This window comes from Hypanus sabinus, chromosome 28, assembly GCF_030144855.1.
Source record: "Hypanus sabinus isolate sHypSab1 chromosome 28, sHypSab1.hap1, whole genome shotgun sequence".
NCBI classification, from domain to species: Eukaryota; Metazoa; Chordata; class Chondrichthyes; order Myliobatiformes; family Dasyatidae; genus Hypanus; species Hypanus sabinus.
Window position 1 is genome coordinate 8,037,604 of NC_082733.1, and position 17,063 is coordinate 8,054,666.

At 42.6% G+C, this 17,063-nt stretch overlaps 1 protein-coding gene across 2 annotated transcripts in view; it reads left to right on the forward strand.

Moving 5' to 3' along the window:
- The first annotated feature begins 4,240 nt into the window (after positions 1 to 4,240).
- The window catches only part of mindy2 (MINDY lysine 48 deubiquitinase 2), an 85,116-nt gene continuing 72,293 nt past the window's right edge, over positions 4,241 to 17,063 (forward strand). For both annotated transcript variants that reach the window (XM_059952562.1, XM_059952563.1), the window contains exons 1-2: positions 4,241 to 5,421; positions 5,907 to 5,964. In XM_059952562.1, the coding sequence (XP_059808545.1) occupies positions 4,633 to 5,421; positions 5,907 to 5,964 (847 nt within the window). In that variant the 5' untranslated portion in view covers positions 4,241 to 4,632. The remainder of the gene's footprint in view (positions 5,422 to 5,906; positions 5,965 to 17,063) is intronic.

Genomic DNA, 17,063 nt, shown 5'->3' on the forward strand with positions numbered 1-17,063 from the left:
GGACAAGGGAGTCGCGTAGGGAGTGATCCCTGCGAAAAGCAGAAAGGAGGGGGGAGGGAAAGATGTGCTTGGTAGTGGGATCCTGTTGGAGGTGGTGAAAGTTACTGAGAATTATACACTGGACCTGGAGGCTGGTGGGGTGGTACGTGAGGACAAAGGGAACCCTATCCCGAGTGGGGTGGCGGGCAGATGGGGTGAGGGCAGATGTGCGGGAAATGGGAGAGATGCGTTAGAGAGCAGAGTTGATAGTGGTAGAAGGGAAGCCCCTTTGTTTAAAAAAGGAAGACAGCTCCTTCATCTTGGAATGAAAAGCCTCATCCTGAGAGCAGATGCGGCAGAGACGGAGGAATTGTGAGAAGGGGATAGCATTTTTGCAAGAGACAGGGTGGGAAGTGGAATAGTCCAGGAAGCTGTGAGAGTCTGTAGGCTTATAGTAGATATCAGTAGATAGGCCGTCTCCAGAGATGGAGACAGAAAGATCAAGAAAGGGGAGGGAGGTGTCAGAAATGGACCAGGTACATTTGAGGGCAGGGTGAAAGTTGGAGGCAAAGTTAATGAAGTCAATGAGCTCAGCATGTGTGCAGGAGGCAGCGCCAATGCAGTCATCGATGTAGTGAAGGAAAAGAAGGGGGCAGGTACCCGTATAGACTTGGAACATGGACTGTTCCACAAAGCCAACAAAAAGGCAGGCATAACTGGGACCCATACAGGTGCCCATGGCTACACCCTTGATTTGGAGGGAGGAGCCAAAGGAGAAATTATTGAGAGTAAGAACCAATTTGGCAAGACAGAGGAGAGTGGAGGTAGAGGGGAATTGGTTAGGTCTGGAATCCAAAAAGAAGCAGAAAGCTTTGAGACCTTCCAGGTGGGGGATGGAGGTATATAGGGACTGGACGTCCATGGTGAAAATAAGGTGGTGGGGCCAGGGAACTTAAAATCATTGAAAAAATTCCAAGCGTGAGAAGTGTCATGAACATAGGTGGGAAGAGATTGAACAAGGGGGGATAAAACAGTGTCAAGGTATGTAGAAATGTGTTCGGTGGGGCAAGAGCAAGCTGAGACAATCGGTCTACCTGGACAGTCAGGTTTGTGGATCTTGGGTAGGAGGTAGAAACGGGAAGTGCGGGGTGTGGAAACTATGAGGTTGGTGGCAGTAGATGGGAGATCCCCAGAGCTGATGAGATTGGTGATGGTATAGGAGACAATGGCCTATTGCTCTTTCGTGGGGTCATGATCAAGGGGTAAATAAGAGGAGGTATCAGAGTTGTCACTGTGCCTCGGACAGGTAGAGGTCAGTGCACCAGACAACAGCTCCCCCCTTATCAGCGGGTTTTATAGTGAGGTTGGGATTGGTGCGGAGTGAGTGGAGAGCAGAGCGTTCGGAAGGAGTGAGGTTGGAATTGGAACAGGGTGTGGTGAAGTTGAGACGGTTGATGTCCTGTCGGCAATTAGCAATAAAGAGATCCAGAGCAAGTAGAAGACCAGAGCGGGATGTCCATGAAGAGGAGGAGGGTTGAAGAATCCCGAATGGTCTGTTGCCTCCCTGGTGCCAGGGTCCGCAATATCTCGGATTGAGTTCTCGGTATTGTTACATACCCCGTAACTGGGTGTCTTACCAGCAAAGATAGAAGTGTCCGTTGGAGCCTGGTGATACTATTTTCAACAATATTTATTAGCAAAAATATACAAAATAATATCAATGCGAATAGACAGAGAATATACGTTAGCAATACTAAACCTAAAAGTGCGGGTATAATAATAATCACTAATGAAACAAGCTCTATCGTTGTCTACAGGATAATGAATGGTCAGATGGAAATATAAAGTTCAGTTCAGTTCATGCAGGCTGCGGTAGTTGTTTGTCGATGTGTTGCAATTGTTGGAGAGAGAGAGAGAAAACGTGTGAATGGTAACAGCTATTATCTTGCCAACCCTCCTTTACGATTTTGATCTGTCGATGCGTCGTTGTTGTGGTCATAGACCCTTTGCCCTTTAGCTAGACTGTTCTTTCCGTGGTGGACTTGTCACCCAGGCAAGGGTGGACACACACACAAGACCCCACCGGTCTCGCTACAAAACACTGAGTTAAAGTTTACCGACCCTTCGTTCGGTCTCTGATCTCCCACCCTGTCTCATGGGGGTTCTGATGCTCACTAGCGTTTCTCCTGGTGCGTCTGAGGGGTGTTACCCCAGACCTTACTTTTATCCCCAATCACGGGGTCTCAGGTGTCAATCAGGTTGGGATGATGTAACCCATCAAACCAACCCTCTCTGGTTGTCCCCTGAGGGGTTTCAATGAATAGAACAGTACCAAGTAAACAATCCTTCTCCAAAAGACAATAGCAGTAATCAATGGTTCTGCTCCTCTTTTCAGCTGTGTCTCTCTCTCATTAACTTTCATGAGCTGTTATCAATAACAACTGCCCTGGCAGCTTTCCTTTGTCTCTCTTACTTCCTTGATAACAGCATCGAAATAGTAGCGATTTGCGATTCTCCAAAAGGCTGGGGGGGGGGGCATGGATGACCCTGCACCCTTCTGCCCATTAGAGTTGTTCATCCTTTGTAGCAGTATTCTCAGAGAGGGTGAGCAGCCAAATGTTGTGGTTCATGTGGGGACCAATGACATAGGTAGGAATAGGGATGCGGTCCTGAAGAAGAAATTTAGGGAGTTAGGAAAGAAGTTAAAAAGCAGGACCTTAGGGTGGAACCTTGGCATTTGGATTTAAAAAAATTGGTTTACAGGAGGAAGGCAGAGGGCAGTAGTGGAAGGAAAGTATTCTGCCTGGAGGTCAGTGACTAGTGGAGTGCCACAGGGATCTGTCCCGGGACCCCTGCTATTTGTGATTTTTATAAATGACCTGGATGAAGAGGCAGAAGGGTGGGTGAGCAAGTTTGCAGATGACACGAAGATTGGAGGAGTTGTGGATGGAGCTGTAGATTGTCGAAGGTTGCAAGAGGATATAGACAGGCTGCAGAGTTGGGCAGAAAAATGGCAGATGGAGTTCAATCCGGACAAGTGTGAGGTGATGCATTTTGGAAGGACAAACCAGAAGGCTGAGTACAGGGTTAATGGTCGATTACTTAAGAGTGTGGATGAACAAAGGGACCTTGGGGTTCAAATCCATACATCCCTCAAGGTCACTGTGCAGGTTGATGAGTTAGTTAAGACAGCCTATGGGATGCCAGGCTTCATTAACGGGGGATTGAGTTCAAGAGTGGAGAGGTCATGTTGCAACTCTACAAATCTCTGGTGAGACCGCACTTAGAGTATTGTGTTCAATTCTGGTCACCTCATTATAGGAACAATGTGGAAGCTATGGAGAGGGTGCAGAGGAGACTTATCAGGATGTTGCCTGGATTGGAAAACAAGTCTTATGAGGCAAGATTAGCAGAGCTGGGACTTTTTTCTTTGGAGCGTAGAAGGATGAGAGGGTACTTGATAGAGGTCTACAAGATTGAGAGGCATAGGTAGGGTGGATAGTCAGTTCCCAGGGCATGAATAGCAAACACCAGAGTTAAGCAACAACAAAGTTAAGCGAGGGAAGTTTAGGGGAGACATCAGGGGTAAGTTATTTTACTCAGAGGGTTGTGGGTGCCTGGAATGACTTGCCAGGGATGGTGGTGGAGGCTAGAACATTAGGGGTATTTGAGAGCCTCTTGGACAGGCACAGGGGTGAAAGAAAAATAGAGGGTTACAGAAGTGTGGGTTTAGTACTTTTTTAAAGAAATATATGGGTTGGCACAACATCAAGGGCTGAAGGGCCTGTACTGTGCTGTAGTATTCTAGTGTCTGGTGTAGGAAACATGGCAACCAATTTATACATTGACAGCTCCCACAAACAACATCGAGATCGTTTCCGGATGATGTTTGTAATTTTCCCAAATGGTGCCGCACGATTTTTTTGCATCCTTCTGAATGATCGGCCTTTGGTTACAGGTTAAATCAGAGGATAATGTTAAAATATGCTTAGTTTTCTGTGCGTGGTTGGGGGGAGCCTCATTTCAACTTTCTCATGTGCTGCCGACACTGAGCCACGATTCAACGCAGTTCAACATTTTTATTATTATTGAGGTGCCATTGCGTCATCACGTAGCTAAACTTTAGCTCCACAACATTTCTTGATGCAGTTTACTTTTAATCCCGCTTTAAGAATATAGGCGTGGTCACCACAGCGCATGCTTACAATCACTGCTCTCGATTTCCTGCCAGATAGTGTTCCTTTGTTTTCATGTTATCGCATTAAAGAGGAAGACCGTAATCCTCTCTGTCGTCAGAATTATGAAACACAGGAACAAATGTCAGATATTGATGCTGTTGCAAACACTTTTCTCAGCATTTTGCAGAAGACAACAAAAGAGGTTGAGTGCGCGTTAGGTGGAAATAGACTCTAACCACTTTCTGCATGCTTTTTGTTTGCAATTTAAATAAAAACGAGAATGGCAGTTCAGCAGCAAATCTCGGGGCCCGGCGGAGCGGCGCGCGGGGTCTGACGTCACGGGCTGCTGGCGGTGTCATGGCGGCTGCCTGTCAGTGGCTGGAAGCTTCTATGTAAACACCTCGACACTCCCTCCTCTCCTTTCCCTCCCTTTTCCCTCCCTCTCCCCCCACCCACGCACCCTGCCTGGAAACACATGGAAAGTAATGCCGGTGCCGAACGGGGCGACGGCGTGGCCGTGGAGGGAGTGGGAGCGGGGCCGGCCGTTGCCAGGGGCGATGGCAGCGGCGAGCGGCCGAAGGGCACGGAGAGTCTGGGGGCCGGGGCCGGGACCGGGGCCGGGGCAGCGGCTTCGAGACGCGCGGCCGTGCCCGCTCAGCGAGGGGCCGCTGCCCGGACTGATGCCCCGTGCTCGAACGGCGCCGCACCACCGCAGCGGGAGGAGAATGAGGGAGAGGTGGAGGGCACGCCCGGCCGGGAAGAAAAAGTCAGGGATGGCCCTCAGCAGAACTTGGTAAACAAGACGAGCGAAGTGAGTGAGGGGGCTGCAACCGGCCCGAGGAAGGATGCTCTGCCCGGCCTTGCTCTACAGCCCACGGATAATCAACCGCAGGAGGAATGTAGCCCGATTGAAACTCCCGACTGTGACAAGAACCACAGCGCCAGTGACCAAAGCTTGCCTGGCGAATCGCGAAGCATCGACTCTCTCGAGTCCTTTTCTAATTTGAACTCTTGTCCCAGTTCTGATCTTAATAGTGAGGGGACTGAAGATCGAGGCCTGGCTCTCACTATACAGAGCGAAGAGAATAATAACAAGGATGGTGTTGCCAAACCATCTGGTTCAAAGGAAAGATTCCCCGGACAGTCAGTTTATCATATAAAGTGGATCAAATGGAAAACAGAAAACACGCCCATTATTACACAGAATGAAAATGGCCCTTGTCCTTTACTTGCGATCATGAACGTTCTTCTTTTGGCATGGAAGGTATAATTTATAGTTTTGAAAGTTTCTTGATAATATAGTGATGCCAATTTAGCTGACACCATTCTTGCACTCATCGTTAAGAAAAAAACCTTGCTTTGTTTCGGCATAAGTTTAAAAATCCTATTCTTCATATTCAAATCTCTGCGTGTCCTAGCCCTTACTACCTTTCCATCCTCTGGGCTACAATGCATTGAGGTACTCAGCTTGATTAAGATGGCTAATGCATTAATGTACTTAGCTTGATTAAGATGGCTAAAGGCGTTCTTGCCTGTGGTGGGTGAAGAAAGTGGGGAAGTGCATAATGTGTGAGGCTGGAAGGTAGAGAGTTCTTGTGTCTTTTTAAGATACTCTTGTCGTTTTCACTTATTCTGTAGCACTTTTTGGATGTGATATTTTAGTAGATGTATGTACTAAATGTACATTTAGTAGATAAATGTAAAGTTTCTGTATTACATTTGATTTATGAATGTCCATTTTTACTGTAGATTAAATTACCACCCATGATCGAAATTATAACAGCAGAGCAGTTAATGGAGTACTTGGGTAAGATTGTTTTTTCTTGATCCTAAAGTGAATTGTTATACATTTGAAATTGTTTCACTGTTATAACCTTATTGTGATGCTACTAATTGTTGTTTTTTTGCTTTGTCGAATGAAAGACTGGAAATTCTATAATATTTGAAATGTTTCATTGCAAAGTTGGAAGACTTTAAGATATAAGAGCAGAATTAAGCTATTTGGCTCCTCAAGTCTGCTCTGCCATTTCATCATGATTGACCCAATTTACCTTTTAAGCACCATTCTGCTGCCTTCTCCAGGTGTCCCTTCATATCCTGACCAATCAAGAATCTGTCAATCATTGCTGCAAATATACGTAAAGACTTGGCTTCCACATCTGCCTGTGGCAAAGAATTCCACAGATTGACCACTATATGGTTAAAGAAATTCCTCCTCATCATCTTTCCAAAAAGACGCTCCTCTATTCTTAGGCTCTCCCCTTTGGTCTTAGATTCATCATCCATGGAAATATCCTCTCCACATCCATTCGACCAAGGCCTTTCAACATTTGATAGCTTTCAATAAGTTCACCCCTCATTCTTCTGAATTTTAGTTAATACAGGCCCAGAGCTATCAAACCCTCTTCATGTGACAAACCATTCAATCCTGGAATCATTTTTGTGAGCCTCCTTTGATCCTTCTTCAGTTTCAGCACATCATTTCTAAGATAAGGGGCCTAAAACTGCTCACAATACTCCCAAGTGAGGCCTCACCAGTACATTACTCTCAACAAAGTCTCAACAGTACATCCTTGCTTTTATATTCTATTCCTCTTGAAATGAATGCTAACATTGCATTTGCCTTCCTCACCACCAACTCAACCTGCAAATTAACATTTAGGGAATCCTGCGCAAGGAATCCCAAGACCATTTGCACCTCAAGTTTTTGGATTTTCTCTCCAATTAGAAAATAGGCAACCCTTCCCCCTTGCTCAGTACTTAGTTGAGCCACCTCTCAGAGCTATTAAACCAGTAGTCTTTTTGGATGTCTTTTATTAGCTTTGCACGACGTGATAAAGCAAGATTAGCCCATTCATTCTTGCAGAATTGTTTAAGCTCTGCCAGGTTTGTTGGTGAGCAGTGGTGGACAATAATCTTGAGGTCTTGACAGAGATGTTCAGTTGGATTAAGGTCAGGACTCTGACTGAACTACTCAAGGAAATCAATCTTCTTAATTTGAAACCACTCCATGGTTGCTCTAGCACTGTGTTTTTGGTCATTGTCCTATTGAAAGATGTACTTGTTTGCTTCAGCTGAAATGTAAAACACTTTAACTGTAAAGTACTTTAATGGGAACTTTCTTGTAGTACTCTTGACTGAAGTAACTTAAGTTGTTTCATCAATGACCATCTTCTGTCATAGGATCCAAAATGGGACTGTTGGTCATTAAGTAAGGCACAGCATTCTCCTCCACCTGTGCTTTAATTAATGATTTTGTCCATATCCAGATGCAGTGGGGTCAGGATGATATATAGCCTTAAGCTGGTATGGTGCAGGCCATCACTTTCACTTGTGCAGCCCATTCACAACAGGAGGGAATCTAACCGATTCTCTTTGCTGCTTCAGTGTCATTGTCATCACTGAGGCCTCCCTCACTAGTATCTTGAGAGTTAGCATTAATATGGACTTAAACCATATGACATGGGAGCAGATTTGCTATGCCATTTCATCATGGCTGATTTATCATCCCTCTCAACCCTGTTCTCTTGCCTTCTTCCCATAACTTTTGATGCCCTGACCAATCAAGAACTGATCGACCTTCGATTTAAATATATTCAACAAATCCCATAGATTCACTACCCTATAGCTAAATAAATTCTTCCTCATCGCTGTTCTAAATGGATATCCCTCTAGTCTGAGTCTGTGTCCTCTGGTCCTAGACTCACCCGCTATAAATATCTTCCTACATCCCCTCTATCCAGACCTTTCAATATTCAACAAGTTTCAATGAGATTCCCCCCTCCCCCCCCCCCCAATTCTTCTAAACTCCAGGGAATACAGGCACGGAGCCATCAAATGCTCCTCATATGTGAACTCTTTTATTCCCAAAATCATTCTCATGAACCTGCTCTGGACCCTCTCCAATGTCAGAACATCTTTTCTTAGATAAGCGGCCCAAAACTGCTTCACAATACTCCAAGCACATTCCGACCAATGCCTTATAAGGCCTCAGCATTGCGTCTTTATATTCTAGTCCTCTCAAAAAAAAAGGGCTAAGATTTCATTTGCCTTCCTTATCAGTGACTCAACCTGCAAGTTAACCTTTAAGGAATCCTGCACAAAGACTCCCAAGTCTCTTTGCACTTATGAATTTTGAATTTTCTCCCTGTTTAGAAAATAGTCTACACCCTTATTTCTTCTACCAAAGTGCACGACCATACACTTCCCTGCGCTACAGTGCCTTGTAAAAGTATTAAGCCCCCAATCCTTCATTTACATAAATGAGTATTACAACAAGGGATTGTGATTGATTTAACTGAGATTGTGTATTTATGAATCACATGCTCCATTTTTCACAGTAGAGCCCAAAAAACACGGAAGACTGTAAAGCAAGAAAAACTAAAATTCAAAAATGGAATTGTTAGAAGTTCAGAAGTATACATCCCCCTTTGCCCAGTACTTAGTTGAACCACCTCTTGGAGCTATTACCGCTAGTGTTCTTTTTGGATAAGTCTTTATTAGCTTTGCACAACATGATGGAGCATGATTTGCCTATTTGTTCTTGCAAAATCGTTCAAGCTCTGCCAGGTTTGTTGGTGAGCAGTGATGGACAGCAATCTTGAGGTCTTCCCAGAGATATTCAGTCAGGTTAAGGTCAGGACTCCAACTGAATCACTCAAAGACATCACCTTTCTTCATTTGAAGCCACTCTATGGTTGCTCTGGCAGTGAGCTTTTGGTAATTGGCCTGTTGTAAGATGGACTTCCTCCCTAGTTTAAGCTTTCTGGCAGAGGCTAGTGGGTTTTCATCCAGGATCTCTCTGTATTTAGCATTATTCTTTGACCCTGACCATAAGACATAGGAGCAGAATTGGGCCATTCAGCACATCGAGTTTGCTCATGGCTGATCCTGAATCACACCCAACCACATACACCTGCCATCTCATCATATTCTTTGATGCTCTGACCAATCAGGAAACTATCAACTTTTGCCTTAAATATACCCACAGACTTGACTTATACCGCAGTCTGTGGCAGAGCATTCCACAGACTCACCACTCTCTGGCTTAAAAAACTCCTCCTTACCTCTGTTCTAAAAGGTCGCCCCTAGTTTTGAGGCTCTATCCTCTAATTCTGGATACCCCCACCATATGAAATATCCTCTCCAGATGCACCCGATCTAGTCCTTTCAACATTTGGTCCGCTTCAATGAGATCACTCCCACCCCCTCGCGTTCTTCTAAATTCCAGTGAGAACAGACCCAAAGCTGCTAAATGCTCCACATATGTTAATACCTTCATTCCAGAATCATTCTCATGAATCTCCTCTGGATTTTCTCCAATGACAACACATCCTTTCTGAGATATAGGGCCCAATACTCCGAGTGCGTCCTGACTAGTGTCTTATAAAGGCACAGTAGTACCTCCTTGCTTTTATATTCTATTCCCCTTGAACTAAATGCTAACATTGCTTCTGCCTTCTTTACCACACTTTGAACCTGTAAATTGACCTTCTGGGAATCTTGCACGAGGACTCCGAAGTTCTGGTGCAACTCTGATGTTTGAATCTTCTCCCCATTTAGATAATAATCTGCACTATTGTTCCTTGTACCAAAACATATTATCAAACATTTCCCAGCACTGTATTCCTTCTGCCACTTTTTTGCCCATTCTTCCAATTTGTCTAAATCCTGCTGCAGTTGCATTGCTTCCTCAGCACTACCTACCCCTCCACCTACTTTATATCATCCGCAAACTTTGCCACAGAGTCATCATTTCCATTATCCAAATCATTGACAAACAATATGAAAAGAAGCAGTCCCAATACTGACCTCGGAGGAACACCACTAGTCACTGGCAGCTAACTGGAAAAGGCCCTGTTTATTTCCACCTGCTGCCTCCTACTGTCAGCCATTCCTCTATCTTTGCCAGTATCTTTCCTGTAACGCCCTAGGATTTTATCTTGTTAAGCAACCTTTCTGTGGCACCTTACCAAAATGCCTTCTGAAAATTCAACTAAATGACATCCATTGCCTTTGTCCATCCTGCTTGTTACTTCTTCGAAGAACAGATTTGTCAGGGAAGATATCCCTTTACATAAACCGTGCTGTCTTTGACTTATTTTATCATTAGTCTCCAAGTACTCAAAACCTCATCCTTAATAATAAACTCTAACACTTTCCCACCCGCTGAGGGTTAGGCTAACTGGCCTATAATTTCCTTCCTTCCTTAATGAGTGGAGTGACATTTGCAATCTTCCAGTCCTCTGAGACCATGCCAGAATAAGTAATTCTTGAAAGACCATGACCAATGCATCTGATCAGATTAAATCTGACCTCGCTGCTAAAAAGTATCTCCTTAGCCTGACACTACCTCCGCCATACTTTACAGTAGGGATGGTGTTACCTGCTTGATGTGCAGTATTGGATTTACGTCACATGCACTGCTTAGTGTTGAGGCCAAGAAGTTCTACTTTAGTCTCATCCAACTGCAAGACTTTCTATCGTATCTTTGCAGTACCTTCTAAGTGACGTTTTGCAAAGTCTTTATGGGCAAGGTGTGCTTTTTTTTTAGCCAGGGCTTCTACCTTACCACTCTTGCATAATTACCCTTTTTGTGCAAGGCCTTAGAGATTGTGGTGCTGTGAACCTATTTCCAGTTGCAGCCACTAACTTTTGCAGCTCACTTAGAGTGACTGTTGGTGTCACAGTAGCCTCTCTTAGAAGTACCATTCTTCTCTGGCAACTAAGTTTAGAGGGGCAGCCTGACCGGGCTAGGCAGTGTGGCTGTGATTTCATATTTTTCCACTTTTTCATGACGGGCTGCACTGAGTTCTTGAATTGTATTCAGTACCTTTGTTTTGTACCCTTCACCAGATATATACTTCCCTATTATCATTTCCCTGACTTGACTTGAATGCTGTTCTGTCTACATTTTAGTTTGGTCTGTTGAAAGTCTACCACACTGTTGGATCTTTCATGCGGGGGGTATTTATTCTTAGGAACTAATTGAATTCAATTCTACATCAACAATTTGGGTGAGTACATAAGTAATATACAATACTGCACCTGAGGAAAGTTAGTGTAGTGATTACAAAGGGGTTGAACACTTTTTTAGCTTCACAATTTTGGTTTTTAATTTTTGGTAAATTATTGACAGGTTCTGGAATTTTTGATCTGACATAATACACAATGCTTTGCAGATTAGCTCAAAAGTCTTCCTTCAGTATGCAGTTTTAAACTTAGAAAACGAGACAGTAACGTGAAAATAGTTTTGGGTGCTGAATACTTTATAAGAAGCAGTATATTCCATCTGCCACTTCATTGACCATTCTCCCAATCTAAGTTCTTTTGAAGACTCTTCTTCCTCAACACTGTCTGCCTCTCTGCCTATCTTCGTATTGTCTGTAAACTTGACCACAAAGCTATCAATTGCAAATCATTGACATTAATGTAAAAAAGAAGTAGTTCAAATCCTGGCCCCAGCAGAACACCTCTAGTCACTGGCAGCAAACCAGAAAAAGCCCCATTTATTCCCACTCTTTGCCTTCTGCCAGTCAGCCAATCTTTCTGTACATGCTAGTATTTTTCCTGTAATACCATGGGCTCTTATCTTGTTAAGCAGCCTCGTGTGGCACCTTGTCAAAGGCTTTCTGAAAATCCAAATGAACCACAGCCATTGATTCTCATTTGTCTGTCCTGCTTGTATCCTCAAAGAATTCGAACAGATTTGTTAGGTAAGTTTTCCCATTAAGGAAACTATACCGACTTTGGTCTATTTTATCATGTGCCTCTAAGTACCTCAAAACCTTATTCTTAGTACTGTAATGGATTGCAATATCTTCCTAACCACTGAATTCAGGCTAACTGGCTGACAATATCCTTCCTTCTGCCTCCCTCCTTCTTAGAGTGGAGTGTCATTTGCAATTTTCCAGACCTCCAGAATCATTCCAGAATCTAGTGATTCTTGAAAGATCATTACTAATGCCTCCATAATCTTTTCAGCTACCTCTTTCAGAACTCTCAGATGCAGTCCCTCTGGTTCAGGTGATTTATCTACCTTCAGACCCTTCATCTTCCCAAGCACCACTTCTGTTCTCTCACACTTTTGCATTTCTGGCATTTGCTATTGACCTCTATAAGAGAGAACTGATGCAAAGTTCCCTTCCCATTACTACCTCTCCAATGTCATTTTCCAGTGGTTCGAAACCACTCTCGCCTCTTTTTTTTACCCTAAAGTGTGGGTATTATTGGCTAGCTTCCCTTCATCTGTAATTTGTTACTTCATTTGTAATTGCCCATACATATTATGGTACCTAGACACTACCTACAATGCATAAGTGAAGTGTAAATGGAATACTCACACTTACAAGGTGTAACAGCATTCAATAAGTCTGATACTAATAAGCAATCCACTTGGTTGCTTCCCTTACAGGCTGTATCTGTGGACTAGTAATTGTAGTTTTCACACAAATCTTTTGAGCTAGTAGGAAATTCACAAAAGCTGCTTTGTTGTCTTTTAAATAGCCTGTGGAATCTTTGGCTTTCTATGTCATAACTGGGGATGAGGAACTTCCGTTCAGTAGAGAGAAATAGAGAACAGAGTATTTTCTTTAGTGTAGAGGAGGTTAGGAGAGTCTTAAGAGGGATTTTGTTACGATAAAGTCAGAATTCTTCTCCAGAGTTGAAAAAAAGATGACACTAATTTAAGATAATTGGCAAAGAACCAGAGGGCAGAAGAAAATTATTTTTCATGCAATAAATTATGATCTGGTTTGTAATGCCTGAAAGAATGATGGGAATTAAATATAAACCAAGTCCCTGGTTGACTTTTATTTGTTGGCATCAGGGAGCTACTGAAACAGCAACTTGAATATGTATTAGTGTTGATGTCTTGGAGATTATACTTGTGGACCTTCATGAATCTAAGCCATTTGTAGGTGACGCAGATTTTGGATTTGTATGGCATGTTAATCTATCTGTAAAGTTTGTAAAGGCTCAATGAGCTTTGCACGACATCATCAGATACAAGTAGTATGAGCCAAACTTAATAAAAAATGAAGTTTTAAAGTTATAGTGCAAAAGGCAACTTCTTGAATAATCCATTGTTAATAGTATGCTGAAAAGTAATTGTCTTTCAAGGGTTTTAAATAGATTTTTATTAGGATTTTTAAATGTGGAGTGCAGAGCAAATCATACACAAGATTGAGCAGGTGTTGGAAAACTAAAGGAATAATAAAAATCCTGGAGGAACTCAGCAGGTCAGGCAGCATCTATGGAAATGAATAAACAGTTGACATTTTCGGCCAATACCCTTCATCAGAACTGTAAAGGAAGGGAAAAGAAGTCAGACAGGCAAAACCAAGTGAGGGGGGAAGATGTATGGATTAGGAAAGAGGGGATGAAGTGAAACTGGGAGGTGATAGGTGTAAAAGGTAAAGTGCTGAAGAAAGAACCTGATAGGAGAGGAGAGTGGACTAGGGGAGAACGGAAGGGAGGAGGGCACTGGAGGAAGCTGATAGGCAGGTAAGAAGAAGAGAAAAGGTAAGCTGTGAGCCAGCGTGGAAGAAGGGGGAAAATTTACCCAAAGTTGGAGAAATAAATGTTCATGCCTTCAGGTTGGAGACTACCAGATAGCACATGAGGTCTTGGTCCTTCAGCCTGAGAGTGGTCTGATTGTGGGAGTAGAGGAGGCCTTGGATCAACATGTTGGAATGGGATTGGAATTAAAATAGTTGGCCACTGGGAAAAACTGCTTGTTGTGGATGAAGCAGAGGTATGCTGAATGCGGAGACTCATGGGATTGTAGGTAAGGAAAGAGAAACTCTTTGCCTGTTAAGGTGGTGGGAAGATGGGTTGAGGGCATATGTCCGGAAAATGGAGGAGATGTGGGTGAGGGCAACATCAACGGTGGAGAAAGGGAATCCCCGTTCTTTGCAGAAGGAGGTTATCTCTGATGTTCTGCAAAGGAAAGCCTCATCCTGGGAACAGATGCGGCAGAGATTAAGGAACTGAGAAAGGAGAATGGCATTTCTACAGGTGAGAGGGTGGGAAGAGACACAGTCAAGATGGCTAAGAGATTCGGTAGGTTTATAAAAGTATCGGTGGACAGTTTGTCTCCAGAGATGGAGACAGATTGAGAAAGGAGGGAGAGGTGTCAGAAATGGGCTGTGAATTTAAGAGCGGGGGCAAGTTGGAAGTGAAGTTGATGAATTGATGAGCTTAGGATGAGTCCATGAAGCAGCACCAAAGCAGTTGGTAATGTAGCGCAGAACATTGAGGTTCTGTCACTGCGTTGTTGGGAAAGAAGATCATGGTAATTGACTATGTGATCTAAAGGAATCTGATTAATGTGGACTGTGAAACTTTAATTTGTTTAATTATCTAGAATAATTTAATTACAACAAAGTCAAAATTTGTCCTCTCTAGTACATGCAGTGAAGTATTTAAGCTGCAGATCACTTCAACCTCTCATGCTGCTCAGGAGTTAAATAATTCCATAGACTATTGTCAGTCATTTGTCTCATGAATTGGAACCTTGTTCATTTTATAAAATGTTTAAAATTATGCTGAAATTTTCTAAGCATTTGCAAAGCAAAATACAACCTATTTCTTGACTTAAAATTTAACAGATCTATACAGAAACCTTTGAAGATTTGCATTGAAAAATCTAGAATCCCCAAATGTGATTTCTTGTAAGAACACTTCAGGAATAATAATGAAAGCCTAATACCTATGTCAGCAGAGCTTTAATTAATGAAGCCAGCAGAAGTTTACAAAAGGCATAAGATGGTACAAGTCCACTGCTTTAGGTTCACAGTGCATCATTATTTATGGGTGTACATGCTGATAGGAGAATGCTGACTTTGCCATGATTTGAAGTGACTCTTGAAGTGATCGTCCACCTTTCTATTATTATAATTCAGTGCTACATTTACATGAAATAATAAGTTAAAGATTTGATTCAGTCAAAGGCAAGGATGCAATGTTTGAATTAAATTACTGATTTAGTAATCTGTGGGCCTAAATATTTAATGCAGAAAAATTTATATGAAATGGCAGTATGAGAATTTAAACTTGGTCCAGAGATCTGAATCTTAAGGAGAACTAAAATGTGAGGCTATTGGTTGTTGTTTCAGGATGGGAAACAGATGACTTTAACTTGATCTGACTTGTTTGATTGCCATCTCATCTCAGCGCCGTTGACCTTCAGCTGTCTGCTAAAGTGGCTTGGCTTGTTATTTAATGCGCAATGTTATCACATCTTTGTCAGGGCATAAAATAAAGCAAATTAATTAATACTTGCTTTGACATTGAGTCCCAGAATTCAAGGAATTCAAGTTCAAGCACTGAAAGATAGGTCCCTTTTATTCAAGTTATAGTAAAAAGCTTTGGCATCTTTAGCCTGTGCTTTTTGTCTGGTGAGGCACTAGAGGGAAGAAACATAGGATTGTTCAGTAGATACCTGTTATAACCATAATTAGATAGTTCTAGTCATTAGATAAAATATATAGGTACACTACAGTTTAGACTCAGGCCCAGTGTCATTTGAAGTGTGAGGGCAGGCTGTACAGGCTGAATGTTGTGCACCATGACCCAATGGTCTCTATAATTAACGTGATCAATGATTTTATTCAGGAATTTTAAACTGTTTACTAAAGGAGACATTTATTTATTATTGAGATATCGTGTGGAATAGGCCTTTCCGGCCCTTTGAGCTGTGTAGTCCTGCAACCCACCAATTTAACAGTAGCCTACTTGCAGGACAATTTATAATAACCAATTCAACTACCAAATGGTACATCTTTGGACTGTGGGAGGAAACCCGTGGTCACTGAAAGAAAGTACAAACTCCTTACAGGCAGCGGTGGGAATATTTAATTGTGGGGGCATAGTAAAGTAAGAGTTTGATAGTCATCTTAGATTTAAGTCTGCTCAGTTAGGATATGCCTTTTTCCTTTCTGAAATTCCCTTCATCTCTCACTTTCCAAGTGCCTACAAATGAAGCTGTCTCTGCTTCTCCAAAAGTTGGAACATGATCATACCTTATTATTCTAACTGGCTTTCTGTCTATCTGTCCATGCTGCATCTTGGTCCTGTAGGTTGTAGATGCGATAAATTGCAGTGGAGACGTTTGTTTGCAGTGTTTCATTTTATTAAGTTTTTTGAAAATTCTTTCTTCTGGAGTAAATAGATAGAAAATAGAAAACCTACAGCATAATACCGTCCCTTTGGCCCACATTACTGTGCCGAACATGTACTTACTTTAGAAATGACTGAGGGTTACCCATAGCCCTCTGTTTTTCTAAGCTCCATGTACCTATCCAGGAGTATCTTAAAAGACCTTATCATAGCCGCCTCTACCACCGTCGCCGGCAGCCCATTTCATGCACTCTGCATAAAAAAAAAACTTACCCCTGACATCTCCTCTGTACCTACTTCCAAGCAGCTTAAAACGGTGCTCTCTTGTGCTAGCCATTTCATCCCTGGGAAAAAGCCTCTGATTATCCAATCTGCTAACTTTACCTTTTATTCTAACAGGCACATTCAAGCATTGTTCTCTCAAAATTTCACTTTTGAAGGCCTCCCACTTACCATTACACCTTTGGCATAAATAGCCTGTCCCAATCCACACTTGCCAGATTATTTTTGATACCATTAGAATTGGCCTTTCTCCAATTTAGAATCTCAACCTGCAGAACCAGACCCATTTTTGTTTGCATATTTGCTTTAAAGCTAATGTCATTGTGATTACTAAATGCAAAAATGTTCTCCTACACAAACTTCTATCACCTGCCCTGTTTCATTCAAGTATCTCATGCACTCTCAGTGGGACATCTATGTACTGATTAAGGAAACTTCCTTAAACACATTTTCCAAACTCTATCCCATCTAATCTTCTTACAGTATGGGAGTCCCAGTCAATAT